Here is a 19,067-nt window from a genome sequence, read left to right on the forward strand (position 1 = left end):
CCGCGGTGTGGGTCCCCGACTTCGTGTTGGGGATTTGGTGTGGCTGTCTTTTCGATTTGTTCCTATGAAGGTCTCCTCTCCTAAATTTAAGCCTCGCTTCATCGGTCCTTACAAGATATTGGAAATCCTTAATCCTGTGTCCTTTCGCTTGGATCTTCCGGTTTCGTTTGCCAATCACAACGTGTTCCATAGGTCTTTGTTACGACGCTACGTTGTGCCTGTGGTTCCTTCTGCTGAGCCTCCTGCTCCGGTGTTGGTTGAGGGCGAGTTGGAGTACGTGGTGGAGAAGATCTTGGATTCTCGTCTCTCCAGGCGGAGGCTTCAGTATTTGGTCAAGTGGAAGGGTTATGGTCAGGAGGATAATTCCTGGGTGGTTGCCTCTGATGTGCATGCGGCCGATTTGGTTCGTGCCTTTCACGCTGCTCATCCTGATCGCCCTGGTGGTCTTGGTGAGGGTTCGGTGACCCCTCCTTAAGGGGGGGGTACTGTTGTGAATTAGACTTTTTTGGCTCCCTCTAGTGGTTACTAGTGATATAACTCTGGGATTTCCTTCCCTCTGTCTGCACCCAGCTGGGTCGTTACTTCAGGGGTGTTGCTATATAAACCTCCTGGAACCTTAGTCCAGTGCCTGGCATCGGTGTTATCAGACACATTCTGTTTGCTCCTGTTTGCTGGTCCTGGTTCGTGTTAAATTAAGCTAAGTCTTGCTTCTGTGTTTTTTGGGTTATTTGTTTGCTATAATTTTTGTCCAGCTTGTACTAAATGTGATTCCTGACCTTGCTGGAAGCTCTAGGGGGCTGGTGTTCTCCCCCCGGGCCGTTAGACGGTTCGGGGGTTCTTGTATTTCCAGTGTGGATATTTTTGATAGGATTTTTTGCTGACCATATAAGTTGTCTTTCTATATTCTGCTATTAGCTAGTGGGCCTCTCTTTGCTAAATTCCTAGCTCATTCTTATGTTTGTCTTTTCCTCTTACCTCACCGTTATTATTTGTGGGGGGCTTCTATCCAACTTTTTGGGGTATTTCCTCTGGAGGCAAGAAAGGTCTTTCTTTTCCCTTCTAGGGGTAGTTAGCTCTCCGGCTGGCGCGAGACGTCTAGGATCAACGTAGGAACGTTCCCCGGCTGCTGGTATTTGTGGTGCTAGGATTAATTATATGGTCAGCCCAGTTACCACTGCCCTATGAGCTGGTTTTCTGTATTTACTGACTTAGCATTATTCCTGAGACCCTCTGCCATTGGGGTCATAACAATTTTGCATTGAAAAGTCAAATGGCGCTCCTTCCCTTCCGAGCTCTGCCATGCGCCCAAACAGTGGTTTATCCCCATATTTGAAGTATCAGAGTACTCAGGACAAATTGCACAACAACTTTTGGGGTCCAATTTATCCTGTTACCCTTGGGAAAATAAAAAATTTGGGGCAAAAAGATCATTTTTTGTGAAAATTATTATGATTTTTTTTTTACGGCTCTACATTATAAACTTCTGTGAAGCACTTGGACATTCAAAGTGCTCACCACACATCTAGATTAGTTCCTTAGAGGGTCTACTTTCCAAAATGGTGTCATTTGTGGGGGTTTCCACTGTTTAGGCACGTCAGGGGCTCTCCAAACACGACATGGGTTCCGATCTCAATTCCAGCCAATTTTGCATTGAAAAGTCAAATGGCGCTCCTTCCCTTCCGAACTCTGCCATGCGCCCAAACAGTGGTTTATCCCCATATATAAAGTATCAGCATACTCAGGACAAATTGCACAACAACTTTTGGGGTCCAATTTATCCTGTTACCCTTGGGAAAATAAAAAATTTGGGGCAAAAAGATCATTTTTTGTGAAAATTAATATGAATTTTTTTTACGGCTCTACATTATAAACTTCTGTGAAGCACTTGGAGGTTCAAAGTGCTCACCACACATCTAGATTAGTTCCTTAGAGGGTCTACTTTCCAAAATGGTGTCACTTGTGGGGGTTTCCACTGTTTAGGCACGTCAGGGGCTCCCCAAACATGACATGGGTTCTGATCTCAATTCCAGCCAATTTTGCATTGAAAAGTCAAATGGCGCTCCTTCCCTTCCGAGCTCTGCCATGCGCCCAAACAGTAGATTATCCCCATATATGAAGTATCAGCATACTCAGGACAAATTGCACAACAACTTTTTGGGTCCAATTTATCCTGTTACCCTTGGGAAAATAAAAAATTTGGGGCAAAAAGATCATTTTTTGTGAAAATTAATATTATTTTTTTTTTACGGCTCAACATTATAAACTTCTGTGAAGCACTTGGAGGTTCAAAGTGCTCACCGCACATCTAGATTAGTTCCTTAGAGGGTCTACTTTCCAAAATGGTGTCACTTGTGGGGGTTTCCACTGTTTAGGCACGTCAGGGGCTCTCCAAACACGACATGGGTTCCGATCTCAATTCCAGCCAATTTTGCATTGAAAAGTCAAATGGCGCTCCTTCCCTTCCGAGCTCTGCCATGCGCCCAAACAGTGGTTTATCCCCATATATGAAGTATCAGCGTACTCAGGACAAATTGCTCAACAACTTTTTGGGTCCAATTTATCCTGTTACCCTTGGGAAAATAAAAAATTTGGGGCAAAATGATCATTTTTTTGTGAAAATTAATATGAATTTTTTTTTATGGCTCTACATTATAAACTTCTGTGAAGCACTTGGAGGTTCAAAGTGCTCACCACACATCTAGATTAGTTCCTTAGAGGGTCTACTTTCCAAAATGGTGTCACTTGTGGGGATTTCCACTGTTTAGGCACGTCATGGGCTCTCCAAACATGACATGGGTTCTGATCGCAATTCTAGCCAATTTTGCATTGAAAAGTCAAATGGCGCTCCTTCCCTTCCGAGCTCTGCCATGCGCCCAAACAGTGGATTATCCCCATATATGAAGTATCAGCATACTCAGGACAAATTGCACAACAACTTTTTGGGTCCAATTTATCCTGTTACCCTTGGGAAAATAAAAAATTTGGGGCAAAAGATCATTTTTTGTGAAAATTAATATTATTTTTTTTTTTACGGCTCTACATTATAAACTTCTGTGAAGCACTTGGAGGTTCAAAGTGCTCACCGCACATCTAGATTAGTTCCTTAGAGGGTCTACTTTCCAAAATGGTGTCACTTGTGGGGGTTTCCACTGTTTAGGCACGTCAGGGGCTCTCCAAACACGACATGGGTTCCGATCTCAATTCCAGCCAATTTTGCATTGAAAAGTCAAATGGCGCTCCTTCCCTTCCGAGCTCTGCCATGCGCCCAAACAGTGGTTTATCCCCATATATGAAGTATCAGCGTACTCAGGACAAATTGCACAACAACTTTTTGGGTCCAATTTATCCTGTTACCCTTGGGAAAATAAAAAATTTGGGGCAAAATTATCATTTTTTTGTGAAAATTAATATGAATTTTTTTTATGGCTCTACATTATAAACTTCTGTGAAGCACTTGGAGGTTCAAAGTGCTCACCACACATCTAGATTAGTTCCTTAGAGGGTCTACTTTCCAAAATGGTGTCACTTGTGGGGGTTTCCACTGTTTAGGCACGTCAGGGGCTCTCCAAACACGACATGGGTTCCGATCTCAATTCCAGCCAATTTTGCATTGAAAAGTCAAATGGCGCTCCTTCCCTTCCGAGCTCTGCCATGCGCCCAAACAGTGGTTTATCCCCATATATGAAGTATCAGCATACTCAGGACAAATTGCACAACAACTTTTGGGGTCCAATTTATCCTGCTACCCTTGGGAAAATAAAAAATTTGGGGCAAAAAGATCAATTTTTGAGAAAATTAATATGAATTTTTTTTACGGCTCTACATTATAAACTTCTGTGAAGCACTTGGAGGTTCAAAGTGCTCACCACACATCTAGATTAGTTCCTTAGAGGGTCTACTTTCCAAAATGGTGTCACTTGTGGGGGTTTCCACTGTTTAGGCACGTCAGGGGCTCTCCAAACACGACATGGGTTCCGATCTCAATTCCAGCCAATTTTGCATTGAAAAGTCAAATGGCGCTCCTTCCCTTCCGAGCTCTGCCATGCGCCCAAACAGTGGTTTATCCCCATATATGAAGTATCAGCGTACTCAGGACAAATTGCACAACAACTTTTTGGGTCCAATTTATCCTGTTACCCTTGGGAAAATAAAAAATTTGGGGCAAAATTATCATTTTTTTGTGAAAATTAATATGAATTTTTTTTTATGGCTCTACATTATAAACTTCTGTGAAGCACTTGGAGGTTCAAAGTGCTCACCACACATCTAGATTAGTTCCTTAGAGGGTCTACTTTCCAAAATGGTGTCACTTGTGGGGGTTTCCACTGTTTAGGCACGTCAGGGGCTCTCCAAACACGACATGGGTTCCGATCTCAATTCCAGCCAATTTTGCATTGAAAAGTCAAATGGCGCTCCTTCCCTTCCGAGCTCTGCCATGCGCCCAAACAGTGGTTTATCCCCATATATGAAGTATCAGCATACTCAGGACAAATTGCACAACAACTTTTGGGGTCCAATTTATCCTGCTACCCTTGGGAAAATAAAAAATTTGGGGCAAAAAGATCAATTTTTGAGAAAATTAATATGAATTTTTTTTACGGCTCTACATTATAAACTTCTGTGAAGCACTTGGAGGTTCAAAGTGCTCACCACACATCTAGATTAGTTCCTTAGAGGGTCTACTTTCCAAAATGGTGTCACTTGTGGGGGTTTCCACTGTTTAGGCACGTCAGGGGCTCTCCAAACACGACATGGGTTCCGATCTCAATTCCAGCCAATTTTGCATTGAAAAGTCAAATGGCGCTTCTTCCCTTCCGAGCTCTGCCATGTGCCCAATCAATGGTTTACCCCAACATGTGGGGTATCGGCGTACTCAGGACAAATTGTACAATGACTTTTTTGGTCCAATTTCTCCTGTTACCCTTGGTAAAATAAAAAAATTGGATCTGAAGTAAAAATTATGTGAAAAAAAAGTTAAATGTTCAATTTTTTTTAAACATTCCAAAAATTCCTGTGAAGCACCTGAAGGGTTAATAAACTTTTTGAATGTGGTTTTGAGTACCTTGAGGGGTGCAGTTTTTAGAATGGTGTCACTTTTGGGCATTTTCTGTCATATAGACCCCTCAAAGTCACTTCAAGTGTGAGGTGGTCCGTAAAAAAAATGGTTGTGCAAATTTTGTTGCAAAAATGAGAAATCGCTGGTCACATTTTAACCCTTATAACTCCCTAACAAAAAAAAATTATGTTTCCAAAATTGTGCTGATGTAAAGCAGACATGTGGGAAATGTTGTTTATTAACTATATTATGAGACATACCTCTAATTTAAGGGCATAAAAACTAAATTTTGAAAATTGCTAAATTTTCATAATTTTCGACAAATTTTTGTTTTTTTCACAAATAAATGCAAGTCATATCGAAGAAGTTTTACCACTATCATGAAGTACAATATGTCATTAGAAAACAGTCTCAGAATCAGCAGCATCCATTGAAGCGTTTTAGAGTTATGACCTCATAAAGTGACAGTGGTCAGAATTGTAAAAATTGGCCCTGTCACTTAGGTGAAAACAGGCTTTGGGGTGAAGGGGTTAAGGGTTTGAAAACAATGCACATCCAGTTGCACCTATAGAGTGTTGGACTTGAATGCCACAGGCCCAACAGTGATACTGAACCTGGGGGCCCACTGCTGATCTGCATGCAATTATTATACTACCCTCATTCTCAAACGTATCTATGTTTCTTTGTAATAGAAAACTGGGTAGTTTGTTAAATGATTGCTGTGATTCTGCCTTTTTCTGTTCACAGTGAATCAAGCGTATTGTGCCAACTACTGCTCAAATGAGAGAATGGAGGCCCACTCCTGCACAGGGGACCACTAGGCATTCCATTGTCCTTCATTGGGCCAGTCTGAGCTTGCATGATAGAATCACGGAGGGCTGTCATATGCCTCAGCATATCGACAATGAATTTCCTCCCAGCTTTTTTTTTTTTACATTTTTTGATTGTGTGGTTGTCAATAAACACAAAGTTAATAATGATGATCAAATAATTATTCGGATTTGAGAAAATCGGTACGAATAATTTCTAATATTTGTGTATTCGTACCGAATAACGAATCCAATGCAAGTCAATGAGAAAGCCAAATATTTTTGTGCTGGACCCAAGAAAAAGTTCTGGGGCAAGAGAAAAAAAATTAAATGGATTTAGCATATGTTCACAAGTAGCGTTTTGGCTTTAGTTTTTCCTTTTACATTTGTGAGGGCTCTCACTCCTACATTTGGGAGGTCCCTCCCTCATTCCAAATTGTTAGCTAGAAAGTGGAATACATATTCCCCAGCACTTTACAATGCCAGCTAAAACATGTCCATTTAAATTTTGGCCTTCGCCTGCCACCACCACGTCCAGTGCCATGATGTGATTACGCGGCCCTCGCTTCACATTTTCAGAGGGGAAGCAGGTGCTGTGAAACCTCAGTTTGGGAAGGACTCTCAGGTGGCCCTGTATCATACATTTGGGAGGGCTCTCACCCCTATATTTGGGAGGTCCCTCCCTCATTCAAAATTGTTCTATACATAGTGGAATACATATTCCCCAGCCCTTTACAATGCCAGCTAAAACATGTCAATTTGAATTTTAGGTTTCACTGGCCACCACCACCACGTCCACCGCCGTGTCATTATGTAGCCATTGCTTCACATTTTCAGAGGGTCAGCAGGTGCCGTGAAACCACAGTTTGGGAAGGGTCCTCAGCTGGTCCTGTATCATAAATTTGGGGGACCCTTACTCCTACATTTTAGAGGTGCCAATTTGAATTTTGGGCTTCGTCCACCACCACATCCACCACCATGTCATTATGCGTCCCTTCTTCACATTTTCAGAGGGCCAGCAGCTGCCGCGAAAATGCAATTTGGGAAGGGCCCTCAGGTTGCCCTGTATCATACATTTGGGAGAGCTCTAACTCCTACATTTGGGAGGTCCCTACCTCATTCAAAATTGTTAGCTAGATGGTGGAATACATATTCCCCAGAACTTTCCAATGCCAGTTAAAACATACCAATTTGAATATTTTCTGCTTCGCCCACCACCACCACCACCACGTTCACTGCCATGCATTATGTGGCCCTTGATTCACATTTTCAGAGGGCCAGCAGGTGCCGCAAAAATGCAATTTGGGAAGGGCCCTCAGGTGGCCCTGTATTATACAGTTGGGAGGGCTCTAACTCCTACATTTGGGAGGTCCCTCCCTCATTCAAAATTGTTAGCTAGATAGTGGAATACATATTCCCCAGAACTTTCCAATACCAGTTAAAACATGCCAATTTGAATTTTTTATGCTTCGCCCACCACCACCACCACCACGTCCACCGCCATTTCGTTATGCGGCCCTTGCTTTACATTTTCAGAGGGCCAGCAGGTGCCGTGAAACTTGAGTTTTGTAAGCTCCACAGTTAATTTTGGACAACGGATCCCAATGGAGCCACTGTCGCAGCTGGTGAAGCCGCTGTAAGGTGAATATAATACAGGAGTTGGGAAAGCTGTATGATCAATGTCAGTATATTGGATTTCACCAGACACCAAAACCATTTGAGTTAAATTCTGAATACAGTGTATGCAAGTGAGGGCCTGTATTGTGGTCAGTCTGTTAGGCCTGAAACCCAGGTTAGGAACATGTACAAGCCTCATTTTACTTGGAAGCAGCCTCCTCAAGGAAAGAGACAGGAGTGCCATTAACCAATCTGCAAGCCTACACGCTTCTTCTGGAAACTACCCAACTAGGCAGAGTGTATCTTTTGCATGGTTTTAACCCACAATGAAGTAATTACAGGATATGTTCCTACTCCCAGAGAGTGACGAGGTCTGTGGAGTGTATTACTCAGGTGATAGGCGGTGCTACAGAGCTCAGGTATAGGCCTTAGTGTGGAAATGACCATGTTCCAAAATGTGTAAGGCTACAGCCTGAATAGGTCTGTGGAGTCTATTAACTCAGTCTTCTAGACCTGCTTAAAATGTATAGAAACTCGCCAATACACCACTACCATTTTGTTTTCACAAAACTAAGAAAATCAAAGGGAAGCAACAGTTTAATAAAGAGACACATGTCTCATTTAGGAGCCAGGAAAAGCCAGGAATGGTCATTGTCCATCACCGGACAATGTTAAGTGCTAATGAATATGTATGCTCTCTCTAACTAACAATTTGGGAAGAGATTTATATGCTGACAAGGGAAAACTTAATACTGCACTGGGATCAAAAAGTGGATGTGGTTCCTGAATGCTCTTACTATATGTGCAATTGCAGGTTGTGTTCAAGAAACATGAGCACCTGCTTCCTGGTCAGCAGATTGGGAAGGGCGTAACACAGGGGAAGGGCCAGTGGTTTCACCCTCAGACACAGATTTTGTACCCAGGCATTCCACCCACCTACTGGGGTGGAGCGTATGTCAGCAGTATATGGTGTATGTAACAGAGGTATTATGTCGAAATCCCCTTTATAAATGGATGTATAGGTAAGATTTTCAAACTAGCAGCATATATATAGAGCATGTTTCATTACTCCTATTCTTATTCCGTGTAAGGCTGAAACCTGAATAAGTATGTTCAGCATATTAATGCACTGATTTTCCACAATGTCCGAGTACAATCCCAAATATCAACACCAGGCTTCCAGATACAGATTTTTCAAAATCTACCCAAGGGGTCTGTATCATGCATGCTGAAAGAGATCATGATGGGGACTTCTCAATAAATTTAGCAGTTATTATAATTGCTATAGACAGGGAGTACAAGTTTCACCATTGCACAATGTACGAGGCTTAACAAATTTAAAAACATCCATGTGGGGTATACATGTATAACCACTAAGTACTTGTTGCAAAAGCAGGAGGAGTAGGATGTAATTTCCAGAACAAAATGGGTTTGGATGGTAAGGGATGGATGTTCAAACAACTTCCCCAAAAAAACATTTGGGCTGCATTTACATTGGGTTGCTGTCATCCATAGGGCTTACAAAGTTGGAGGAAATCTAGCCCTTGTTCAATTTTAGGAGAGTCAGCCTGTGTGCATTTTGCGTTGACATGCGTGTGCGCCTATCCATTATGATTGCATCGGCTGAACTAAAAACATGCTCAGGCAACACACTTGCATCAGAGCATCGCAGCACCTCCGAGGCATACAAGAAGAGGTCGGGCCAAGTGTGCAGCTTGGACGACCAAAGGTTAAAGGGCATTGAAGAATCAGAAAGGACGCTGGTATGGTCACTTAAATACTCCTTTACCATCTTGGTCAACTTCTTCCTTTTTGTTACAGTTAAAAGGCTACATAGTGGCTGATGTGATGGTTTCATGAAAATGGCCCAGTTGGTGACATTTCCCCACTCCCTGAGTTGCACCTGGTATGTGTGTCCCTCCCCTGCAATCCTTGTGGGTGAAAAGAGTTGGTATCTCTGCAAGCAGCATTGCCTGAAGATAATCTTTTCAGCAACTCTTCAACGGTCCTCTGGCAGGCATGCACTGAAAATGGCACGACTGACTTCAACGTGAGAGAAGGAAATTTCTCCTTGTACCATGGGTCAAGAAAGGTGCACAGCCAGTATTTCATGGTGGACAAAATGTCTTTCAGGTGGGGTTCTTGAGAAAGGCATCTGGACATGAACTGTGCCATGTGTGGTAGACTACAAGAAGTCAAACATTCAGTGTCCCAACCAGGACGAACACTAACTATCCTCCCCTCCTTACGATGCCTCGTCTTCTCCCTTCAGGTAATTCATGCTGGACAGTCATGAAGATGGGATTGGTAGTCCTCTCTGTAGCACAGACCAAAAACTCTTGTTTCTTCTCATCCTCCTCTTCCTCCTCATCATCACCCAATGTGGCCTGAGAATATTGTCTGAGGCTGGGCTGTGTGGTATCAGCCACTGTAAAACCTTTCTCCATAGCCACCTGCTAGGCATTCAAAGCTTCCTCTTTGAGATTCTGCAGCATACTTTTTAATAGACAGAGCAGTGGGATGGTTACGCTGATAATAACATCATAAGTGCTCACCATCTTGATGCACTACTCAATGTTTTGAAGAACCTCACATAGGTCAGCGATTTACACCCACTCAGCAGTTGTTATGTGTGGGTCCTGAGTGTTAATCTGACAAGCATTGAGAAGCTGGAATTCAGACACTGCCCTCTGCTGCTCACTAAGCCTTGTCAACACACGAAAGGTTGAACTCCATCATGTGTTGAGGTCACAAGTCAGTCAGTGATGAAGCAAATTAAAGCGCTGCCGCAGTGCAGCCAAATCAGTAAAAGCTGGAGATGACTTCCAGAAATGGGTGCTGACAAGGCGTACTTTGGCATGTTGGTTCGGCAAGTCAGGGCATGTTTTTAAAAAATGCTGTACAACCAAGTTGAGCACGTGGGCCATGCATGGAATGTGCACCAGCTTACCGAGCTTTAAAGACGCCACCAAGTTATGCCTATTATTGCACCCAACCAGACCTGGTGGAAGGTTCAGCAATGTGAGCCACTGATTGGTCTGGCTTTTTATCCCTTCAACAGCTCGGCTGCGTTGTGAGTTTTATCACCTAAACAGATGAGCTTCAGCAGAGCATACTGCTGTTTAGTCAATGCAGTGTGGCAGACCTTCTAGCTGGGGAGTGATGGGAAGGCTAGTTCAGCTGAGGAGGAAGTGGACAGATAGGAACTGGATACGAGGAGACTAAAACCCTGATGAAAGTTGGGCTCTCTATTCATGGTGTGGGGAAGATGTATGATGTATGATGTCCCAGCTTCTGACTCTGTCCCAAACTCCAGCAGGTTTACAATTGTGCCATCAGGGAAATGTAGTGTCCCTGTCCACAGGAACTTGTCCACTTGTCTGCGGTTTGGTAGGCCTTCCCTTTGACTGTGTTGGCCAGAGCATGGCGGATATTGTGTAACACGTGCTTCTGTAATGCCACCACCAAGAAGTTGCTGAAAGACTGTTTCGACAAGATGAACCAGCAACATTTCCAAGGCTAGCAATCAGGCAATGTGGGCGTTTAGCATTTGGGCCTGTGGGTGGGTGGCTATTTCTGCTTCCTGTGAAATGTCTGGGGCAAGTACAACTGAAAGCTGTGCTGGGACAATGAACTGGATGTGGTTGCTGACTGCTGTTGTGTCTGCAATCACAAGTTGTGGGCAGGAGGCATCAGTGCCTCCTTCCTGGACAGCAGATTGGGAATACCATAACAATGTGAAGGTTCAGTGGTTTCCTCCTCAGACATAAATTTTGTACCCAGGCATTCCACCCACCTACTGGGGTGTTTGGCTGCCACTTGCTTTAGCATGCTGATGGTTCTCAGGTTGGGAATGTTCTTGCCCCTTCTCAGGTTGGTATGGCAGATGCTGCAAATTTCAGTTGTTTTGTCTGAAGGACTTTTAGAAAATAACTGCCATATAGGGGAACAATGCCATCTTGGCCTGTTATCTAGCAGAGTGGGGGGCTCTGTGCAACAGTTGACCGAGTTCTCCCTCTAGTCAAACCACTACCTCTTCTTACCTGTTTTCATGCTATGGATCCACCCCTCTCTGCACTGCTGTGCTCACTATGCATGGTACCATGACAGGATGGATCAGTGGCCTCATCATCGACCATGTTGTCTTCCTATTCATCACTCTGATCCTTCTTTTGAGTTTCAATTTTAGGCAGAGCTGTTAGCAACTGTGCGTCATGATTATCCTCCACCTCTTCACACATGAATTGCCCTTTCCTACTGTGATTTTCTTTTTGCCATGAGTGTTCAAATGTATGTGCATCACTGCACTCCACGTCCTCATAACTCTCTTTAATGGTTCACTATGAGAGTACAGAATAATTATAAGGAAAAGTAAACAATTCCTCAGAGTGGCCAGCATTGAGGTCATATGTCTCCTGAGACTCTTGATTGGGGGAGGAATAAGGAGAATGTTGAGGATTGAGAGGTCCAGCCTCTTGGCTACTAATACAGGACCGCGTGGAAGACTTTGATCCTTAATGTCACCCTTTCCCATATTGTATATGTTTTGAAAAAAAAGTCTTTGCTTTATTTTTCATAAGTACCCTCATATAGGTGTAACATACAAATTCCCTGCAGTAAAAAGAAAGACAGCTCCAGTAGTACTTGAAGTCCAGTTTGCATGGAACCAGGAGGATCCACATCAGATAATGTGCTCAAGGAAAAAAAAAAGGGTTGTTGTTCCAACATCTGGTAAAATTAGTTCTTTCTTTATTTTAAATCCATTAAAACTGTGATAAAGAACGCAAGTGAGCGCTCGAAACGCATCTTGCTCCCCATCTATGCAACCATTGTAATTTTTACAAGTTTTAATGGATTTAAAAGAAAGAAAGAACTAATTTTACCAGATGCTGGAACAACACACATTCCCTGTATCTAGCAATTTGTGAGTAATTTTTTTTTAGCTTTCACCATTATGACATACGCCAACAGCAGACTCAGAAAAACTACTTGTAAATAGTGATGTTTGCATATCTCAGCAGGCATTAGGTCAGTCACACAACTGCTAGATAAATCTAAGCTATTTATTTAACTAATAGCAGAGTAATTTTTTTATATCACCTTTATGACACATGCCAACAGCGAACTCAGGAAAATATTGATGTTTGCTTATCTCAGCAGACTTTGCACCAGTTGCACAACTGTTAGATAAATATCCGCTATGATAGTCATTGAAATCCCACCGCTGCACGGGGGAATCTCAAACCACTTCTTCTGTGGTTTCCCATTCTTCCTCAGCCACAGATGATCCTGCTCAGCAGACACGTCAGTCCCAGCATCTTGCTTAGGCTAATGCTGTGCGTTTGGTTGCTGCTGCCTTCCCAAGTCCAGATTTAGCAACCAGCATTAGTCAGTGGCGAGCAGATGCTCCTGGGACTAAGTCCTGCTTTTTGCCTTCTGAGCATGCCCATGAGACGACCACTCATTGGTGGTCGGAGGTGACATGCCCAGGTCCTCAAGCAGCTCAGATTGGTCCAGTAGCAAGGCCCCAGAAGACTGCAGCTATAAAAGGTTTGCATGGCCGTGCACTAGTATGTTCCAAAATCGTGTGTGTGTGCAAGCATGTGTGTATCTGGTGGTTGTTCCTAATCATCCCTACTCTCTTGCTGTGTCTGAGTCCGGGTGTTTGGGACAAAGATACAGCTCCCAAAAGTGGCATTGCCAGGACAGTACAAATTGGTCAGTGTCTATTAGTGGCATTCACCAGCGCGACGCCACATGCACTCAGTGCCCTAAATTCCCTAGTCAGGCTTGGTTAGTGGTGTTTGCCAGCATGATGCTGATCGCACTCTGTGCACTAAATCAATTAGTTAGTTGTTGTTTAGGCATTGCACGACACCGAGTGCCTAGTAAGTCTAAATAGACTCTCACCCCTGCGTCCTTGGGGCTGAGTCTTGTGACCTTACACTAGTGGCTGTTAGTGGCTAACAGGGTATGGTATCCATATTCTTGGGTATAGCAGTTCTGTGAGGAAACAGAGTTCCTCGCAAGTACCCACCAGGTGGCAGCTTATCCACATGTGTCCAGTGCAATACTGCCACTTAGTGTCCACCATTACCGAGAAGCAGTTACTATCTCTGCACGGTGGACCCCGCTCTGCAAATGCACCTTATTATTTTCTTTATATTTATTTGGTGTGTTCCGCCATCCCTAACACGCTATTTATTTACCCAATAGCAGAGTAATTTTTTTTCATATTGCCTTTATGACACACTCCTAAAGCGAACGCAGGAAAATGACTAGTAAATATTGATATTTGTGTATCTCAGCAACTTTGCACCAGTCACACAACCGCTAGAAAATTATACACTATTTATTTAACCAATAGCAGCACAATTATTTTTTTGCCTTTATGTCACATGCCAACACCAGACTCAGGAAAATTACTGGTAAATAGTGATGTTTGCGTATCTCAGCAGGCATTAGGTCAGATGCACAACTGCTAGAAAAATATATGCTATTTATTTAACCATTGGCTGAGTCATTTTTTATATCGCGTTTATGACACTCCCCAACAGTGGACTCAGGAAAATTACTGGTAAATATTGATGTTTGCATATCTCAGCAGACTTTGCACCAGTCGCTCAACTGCTAGAAAAATATACACTATTTATTTAACCAATAGCAGCATAATTGTTTTTTTATATCGCCTTTATGACACATGCCAACAGTAGACTCAGGAAAATTACTAGTAAATATAGAAGTTTGCATATCTCAGCAGGCTTTGCGCCAGTCGCACAATTGCTAAATAAATGTGCTCTATTTATTTAACCAATAGCAGAGTAAGCATATTTTTATTTTGCCTTTATGACTCATGCCAACAGCAGACTCAGGAGAATTACTGGTGAATAGTCACATTTGCATATCTAAGCAGTATTTTCACCAGTTGCACAACTGCTAGATAAATATACGCTATTTAGTTAACCAATGGCAGAGTAATTGCTTTTTTATATCACCTTTCTGACATATGCCAATAGCAGACTCAGGAAAATTCCTTTTAAATAGTGACATTTGCATATCTCAGCAGGCTTTGCGCCAGTCGCACAACTGTTAAATAAATATATGCTGTTTATTTAAGCAATAGCAGAGTAATTTTTTTAATTTCGTCTTTATGACACACGTCAACAGCGGGCTCAGGAAAATTAGTGGTAAATAGTCATGTTTGCGAATCTCAGCAGGCTTTGAGCCAGTCACACAACTGTTAGATAAGTATATGCTATGTATTTAACCAATAGTAGAGTAATTTTTTTATATCACCTTTACGACACGCGCCAACAGCAGACGCCGGAAAATTACTGTTAAATTGTTATGTTTGCGCATGTGAGCAGGTGTTAGGTGTCAAGTTCCCGCCGCTGCACAGGGGGAATCTTGAACCATGTCATCTGCGGTCTCCCATTCCTCTGCAGCTGCAGTGGAGTCTTCTCAACAGAGTTGTCGGTCCCAGTGTCTGGCTCAAGCTGATGCTTTGTGTCTGGTTACAGCTGCCATCCCATATTCAGCCTTTGTAACCAGCATTGAAGCATTGACCAGCAGCGAGCAGACATTCCAGGGACTAAGTCCTGCTTTTCGTGCCTGTGGGACGACCTCTCATTGGAGATCAGAGGTCACATGCTCAGGTCCTGTAGAAGCTCCAATTGGACCACCAGGAAGGTCTCAGAAGGCTACAGCTTTAAAAGTGGCCATGCGCTGGTATAAACCTGACTAGGTGTGTGAGCGCTGTGTGTTTGAGACTGGTGCAAGCTCCTTAATGATCTCCATCCCTCTGGTTGTTGTTTGGGTATTAGGATGAGTGGAGCAAACAGTCAGCACCATATCTAGGCGACACAGCTGCGTTTATATCTCCGGTCGGTTTAGGGCGGGAATTCACGCTTGGACTCAGCATCTGACTCAGGGCGTCCTCAGGCTCAGGCTCAAAAACCATCGAGGGTCAGAGTGAGTCCAATCACCAGTATAGTGGGGTGAATCATAGGGATCCCACTAGCGTCTAACAGCTGCACCCTGTGACCACTAACAGGACACAGCATTACATTAATGACTCTGTGAAGCAACAGAGTTGCCTTCCATTCACACTAGGTGAAGTCTAACCCACATGTAAGCAAGTGTAAATCCGCCATCTTTTTCCGCCATTACTTAGCAGCAGGTTCCATCTCTGCACGGTGGACCCCGGGCTGCGAACGCACCTCATATCTCCCTTTATATTATTTGGTGCGTTCCACTAGCCCTAACAGCAGGCTTTATACTAGTCGATATCAAACCTTGCCTCTCTCCCTACTCCCACAATCTGCTCCTACATGCAATGCAACCTAGCAGAGATCTGCATCATGTACTTGCAATTCTAACACCCTGCTTGCCTTTCCCTCTCTCTTATATTAAATCTGTCCCTACGCTATCTCAACCTAAAAGGTAACTAATCCTCACTCTAAGTATCTCTTAAAAGACCTTTTTGGACTCAGAAACTCTCCCTATAAGCTGATTTCACTCTCCCTACACTCACACCATGCTCTCACTATGCTGTTTCCACTTGTAATGTGTGCAAAATGGCGCCGAAAGGGCTTAAAAATTTTGCTAGTAGGGCCAGCCAATCACAGTAATGCCACAACAAAAATGTCAATGGCATTACTATAATTGGCAAGCAAGCACAGCATGTTCTTTGGCTACAAATAGAGCACCAAACATGCTGGGCAGGTCACTTGAATATACCGAGGCAAATAGTTAATTACTCACCGAGTAATGAATAGCATACTATTCTTGTGAGTAATGAATAGTGCCGAATGCATTTGCTCATCACTAAAAATAAATATATTTTCCTTCAAATTTTAACAAAGATTTAAACCCCTAAGGGTATGTGTCCACGTTCAGGAAATGCTGCGTGTTTGACGCTGCGTAGGGCCGCAGCGTCAAACACGCAGCGTCCAGATGTTCCAGCATAGTGGAGGGGATTTTATGAAATCCCGTGTCCACTATGCGTGGTAACACGCATCCGTCGGCCCTGCGACTCCGGACATGCTCCACATCTTTTAAGATCGCAGCATGTCCGTGTTCCTTGTGGCGATGCTGCGCCACCGAAAGGAATAACACAGGGCCCTATGCGAGAGGTGCGATGATGCGGGATGTGTGCAATGAACACATCCGGCATCATTGCATCCCAGAAGGGGGCGGGGCTTAGCGCCGAGTGGGTTTGCCGCTCCGACGATACCGCCGGCCATCCTGATTGTGGACACATACCCTAAGAATGAGAGAAGCTGCATATCACAAAGTTAAATTTATTAATTTTGCCTTTTTACTGCTGGAAAATTTAGCTACTGTACTTTATGGTTAGTTATGATTTTTTTTACCTTTACATGTTCATTTTTATTTTTGATCTTTACTCCTCCTTATATTGTGCTGTCATTTAGAGAAATATTGATATTTATAATCACATGGCAATTGTGAAGAATACTTAGGCATAGGAAACCCACTCAAAGACCTGTAGCCTGCTGCTCAGTGTTCTGCCTCCCATAGTTATCATCCTGAATTTGGGACATGGCAGAGCCTAGGTACAAGTAAAGTTTGAATAAGAGTCAAATATCTAAGGGCACCTCATGAGCCTTCTCGCAATGCTGGAGTGTCCACTTTCTTTTTCTTCCAGCAAACGCTGGCATTTCCATCTTCTTGCTGGATGCTGATGTTAACACCGGCATTGATGTTAGCAATTCCAATTTATGCCAAAGGGGTTGGATGATGTTAGGGCTCCGTGCTAAGCACTTAAAGTTTTGCACAGTAGATTTATTAATTCACCTATGAACCTTACTTTCTTGACAGTACATCAGTTATGCTGGAACTAGAAACGGTCATCTAGAAGTTATTGTCAAACTGTAGACAACTGTATGCTTCTTGGTTGGAACCATATGACTGTCTAATTGTCTTTATATATTGTAACATTAACATTACCCATTGCTAGAAATAAAGAACTTTTCCCTGAAGAAAGTAACACAAACTATCAGCCCTCCATAACCATACTATAAAATAAGCAATATGTATTCTGGTAGGGTAGATTCTATAGGCTTCTACTGAATCTAGGTTTGCAGGTTGTTGAAGAGTCCAGTGGATTTGTGGTTTATTTCTTATATCACTTCCTGTGTTGAACTTTGTAATAAGTGATGCAATAGAAAATAGGTGATTTTTTATCTACAAGTTTTAGTAATTGGTGAGTTTTCGTGTTTCACTGTTTCTTGGCTGAACTGTTGTCACTGCTGGACATTTCCACTTTATAACATTAGTGCATACAATTACCGAAGGCAGATCTAGCAGATCAGAAATAATACAAGCTGACAAGAAGAAAAAGTGGCACCCTATGGCAGTGCCATGCTTTAAGTTGCTCAGTTCTTCAGTTCAATCCACATTTTTTGCTGCCAATGTTTGTGTATGGAAACTGTATAGCTCTGCACTTGATTTTATGCACCCAACTGTGATTAGTAATGCAGTAAATTCAGTAACCAGAAAGTGTACATTTAGTATTACATGCCGACCATTTCACTATAGATGGAACATTGCAGTTCACAGCCAATCCATATCAATCAGCTGTAAATGGCTCCGATTGGGTCATCTCGGTGATATCCATAAGATCTGATAAAAGACATGAAAAGGGATTGTCTTATTGTATAATTTATCGCAGCTAAAATGCTCTTTATATTATATTTTATAGTTTTCTAAGTATATTTTATAGTTTTCTAAGTAGCAATGACATATATTTCTCTTTATAGGGCTGGGAATAATATAGCTGTCATTACCAATAATGGAAGCTTCATTAGCACACTCTCTATGCAACTATATGTAGTAAGTATTTCTCACCTAAAGCTGGTGTATTATTTTCTATAGTAGAATTCACTTAATTTATATGTTCAGTATTAAAGGGAATCTCTCAATTCGATCAATTCTCATAAGCCGTCTATATGAGCATCTAGGCCTTACAAAGATGAATAAAATGTTACCTTGATCTACAGTTCAATTTCTTATTTCTGAGACATCCACGATTTTCTTAATATGTAATTGAGTTGATAAGATCTATCGGCCGGACACAGATTTCCCTGATGAGTCTTCCTCCAAATTTTATTTTAAATAACAGGAGGCATTTCCAGAGTGAGACAGGTAGACCAGAAGGGGAGACTCTCAGTTATTACATATCACAGTGTTAATGCCCCCTTTCATTTAAAATAAGGGAGATACGTTTCCAGTCTATAGATTTTAACAGCTCATTGACATATTTTTTTTAAAAAAAGGCTTTCTGTGGAATAAGACATTGGATCGCAGGTATCAAGGTAGCATTTTACTCAACTTTCTATGACCTGCATACTAATGTAGATGGATTAGGGTTGATTCTGCTGACAGATTCCCTTTACTATATTATTATCATTTTATTTAAATTATTAATGTGAATAACAAACATATGTTTGATAGTATGCTCAAAGGCTTACATGTTTTGCTATTGTTCACCATTTTATTAATTTATATATTTGGCATTATTATACCCAGCTGAAGATAAATCATGTTGACATTTTTATTTTATC

The 19,067-nt window shown here is 42.4% G+C and overlaps 1 protein-coding gene across 2 annotated transcripts in view; it reads left to right on the forward strand.

The window, feature by feature from the left end:
• LOC143816432 (zona pellucida-like domain-containing protein 1) overlaps window positions 1-19,067 on the forward strand; it is a 100,171-nt gene that overhangs the window by 47,963 nt on the left and 33,141 nt on the right. For both annotated transcript variants that reach the window (XM_077296796.1, XM_077296797.1), the window contains exon 5: window positions 18,264-18,336. In XM_077296796.1, coding sequence (XP_077152911.1) covers window positions 18,264-18,336 — 73 coding nt within the window. The remainder of the gene's footprint in view (window positions 1-18,263; window positions 18,337-19,067) is intronic.

The sequence above is a fragment of the Ranitomeya variabilis genome, chromosome 3 (genome assembly GCF_051348905.1).
Source record: "Ranitomeya variabilis isolate aRanVar5 chromosome 3, aRanVar5.hap1, whole genome shotgun sequence".
Lineage (NCBI taxonomy): Eukaryota > Metazoa > Chordata > Amphibia > Anura > Dendrobatidae > Ranitomeya > Ranitomeya variabilis.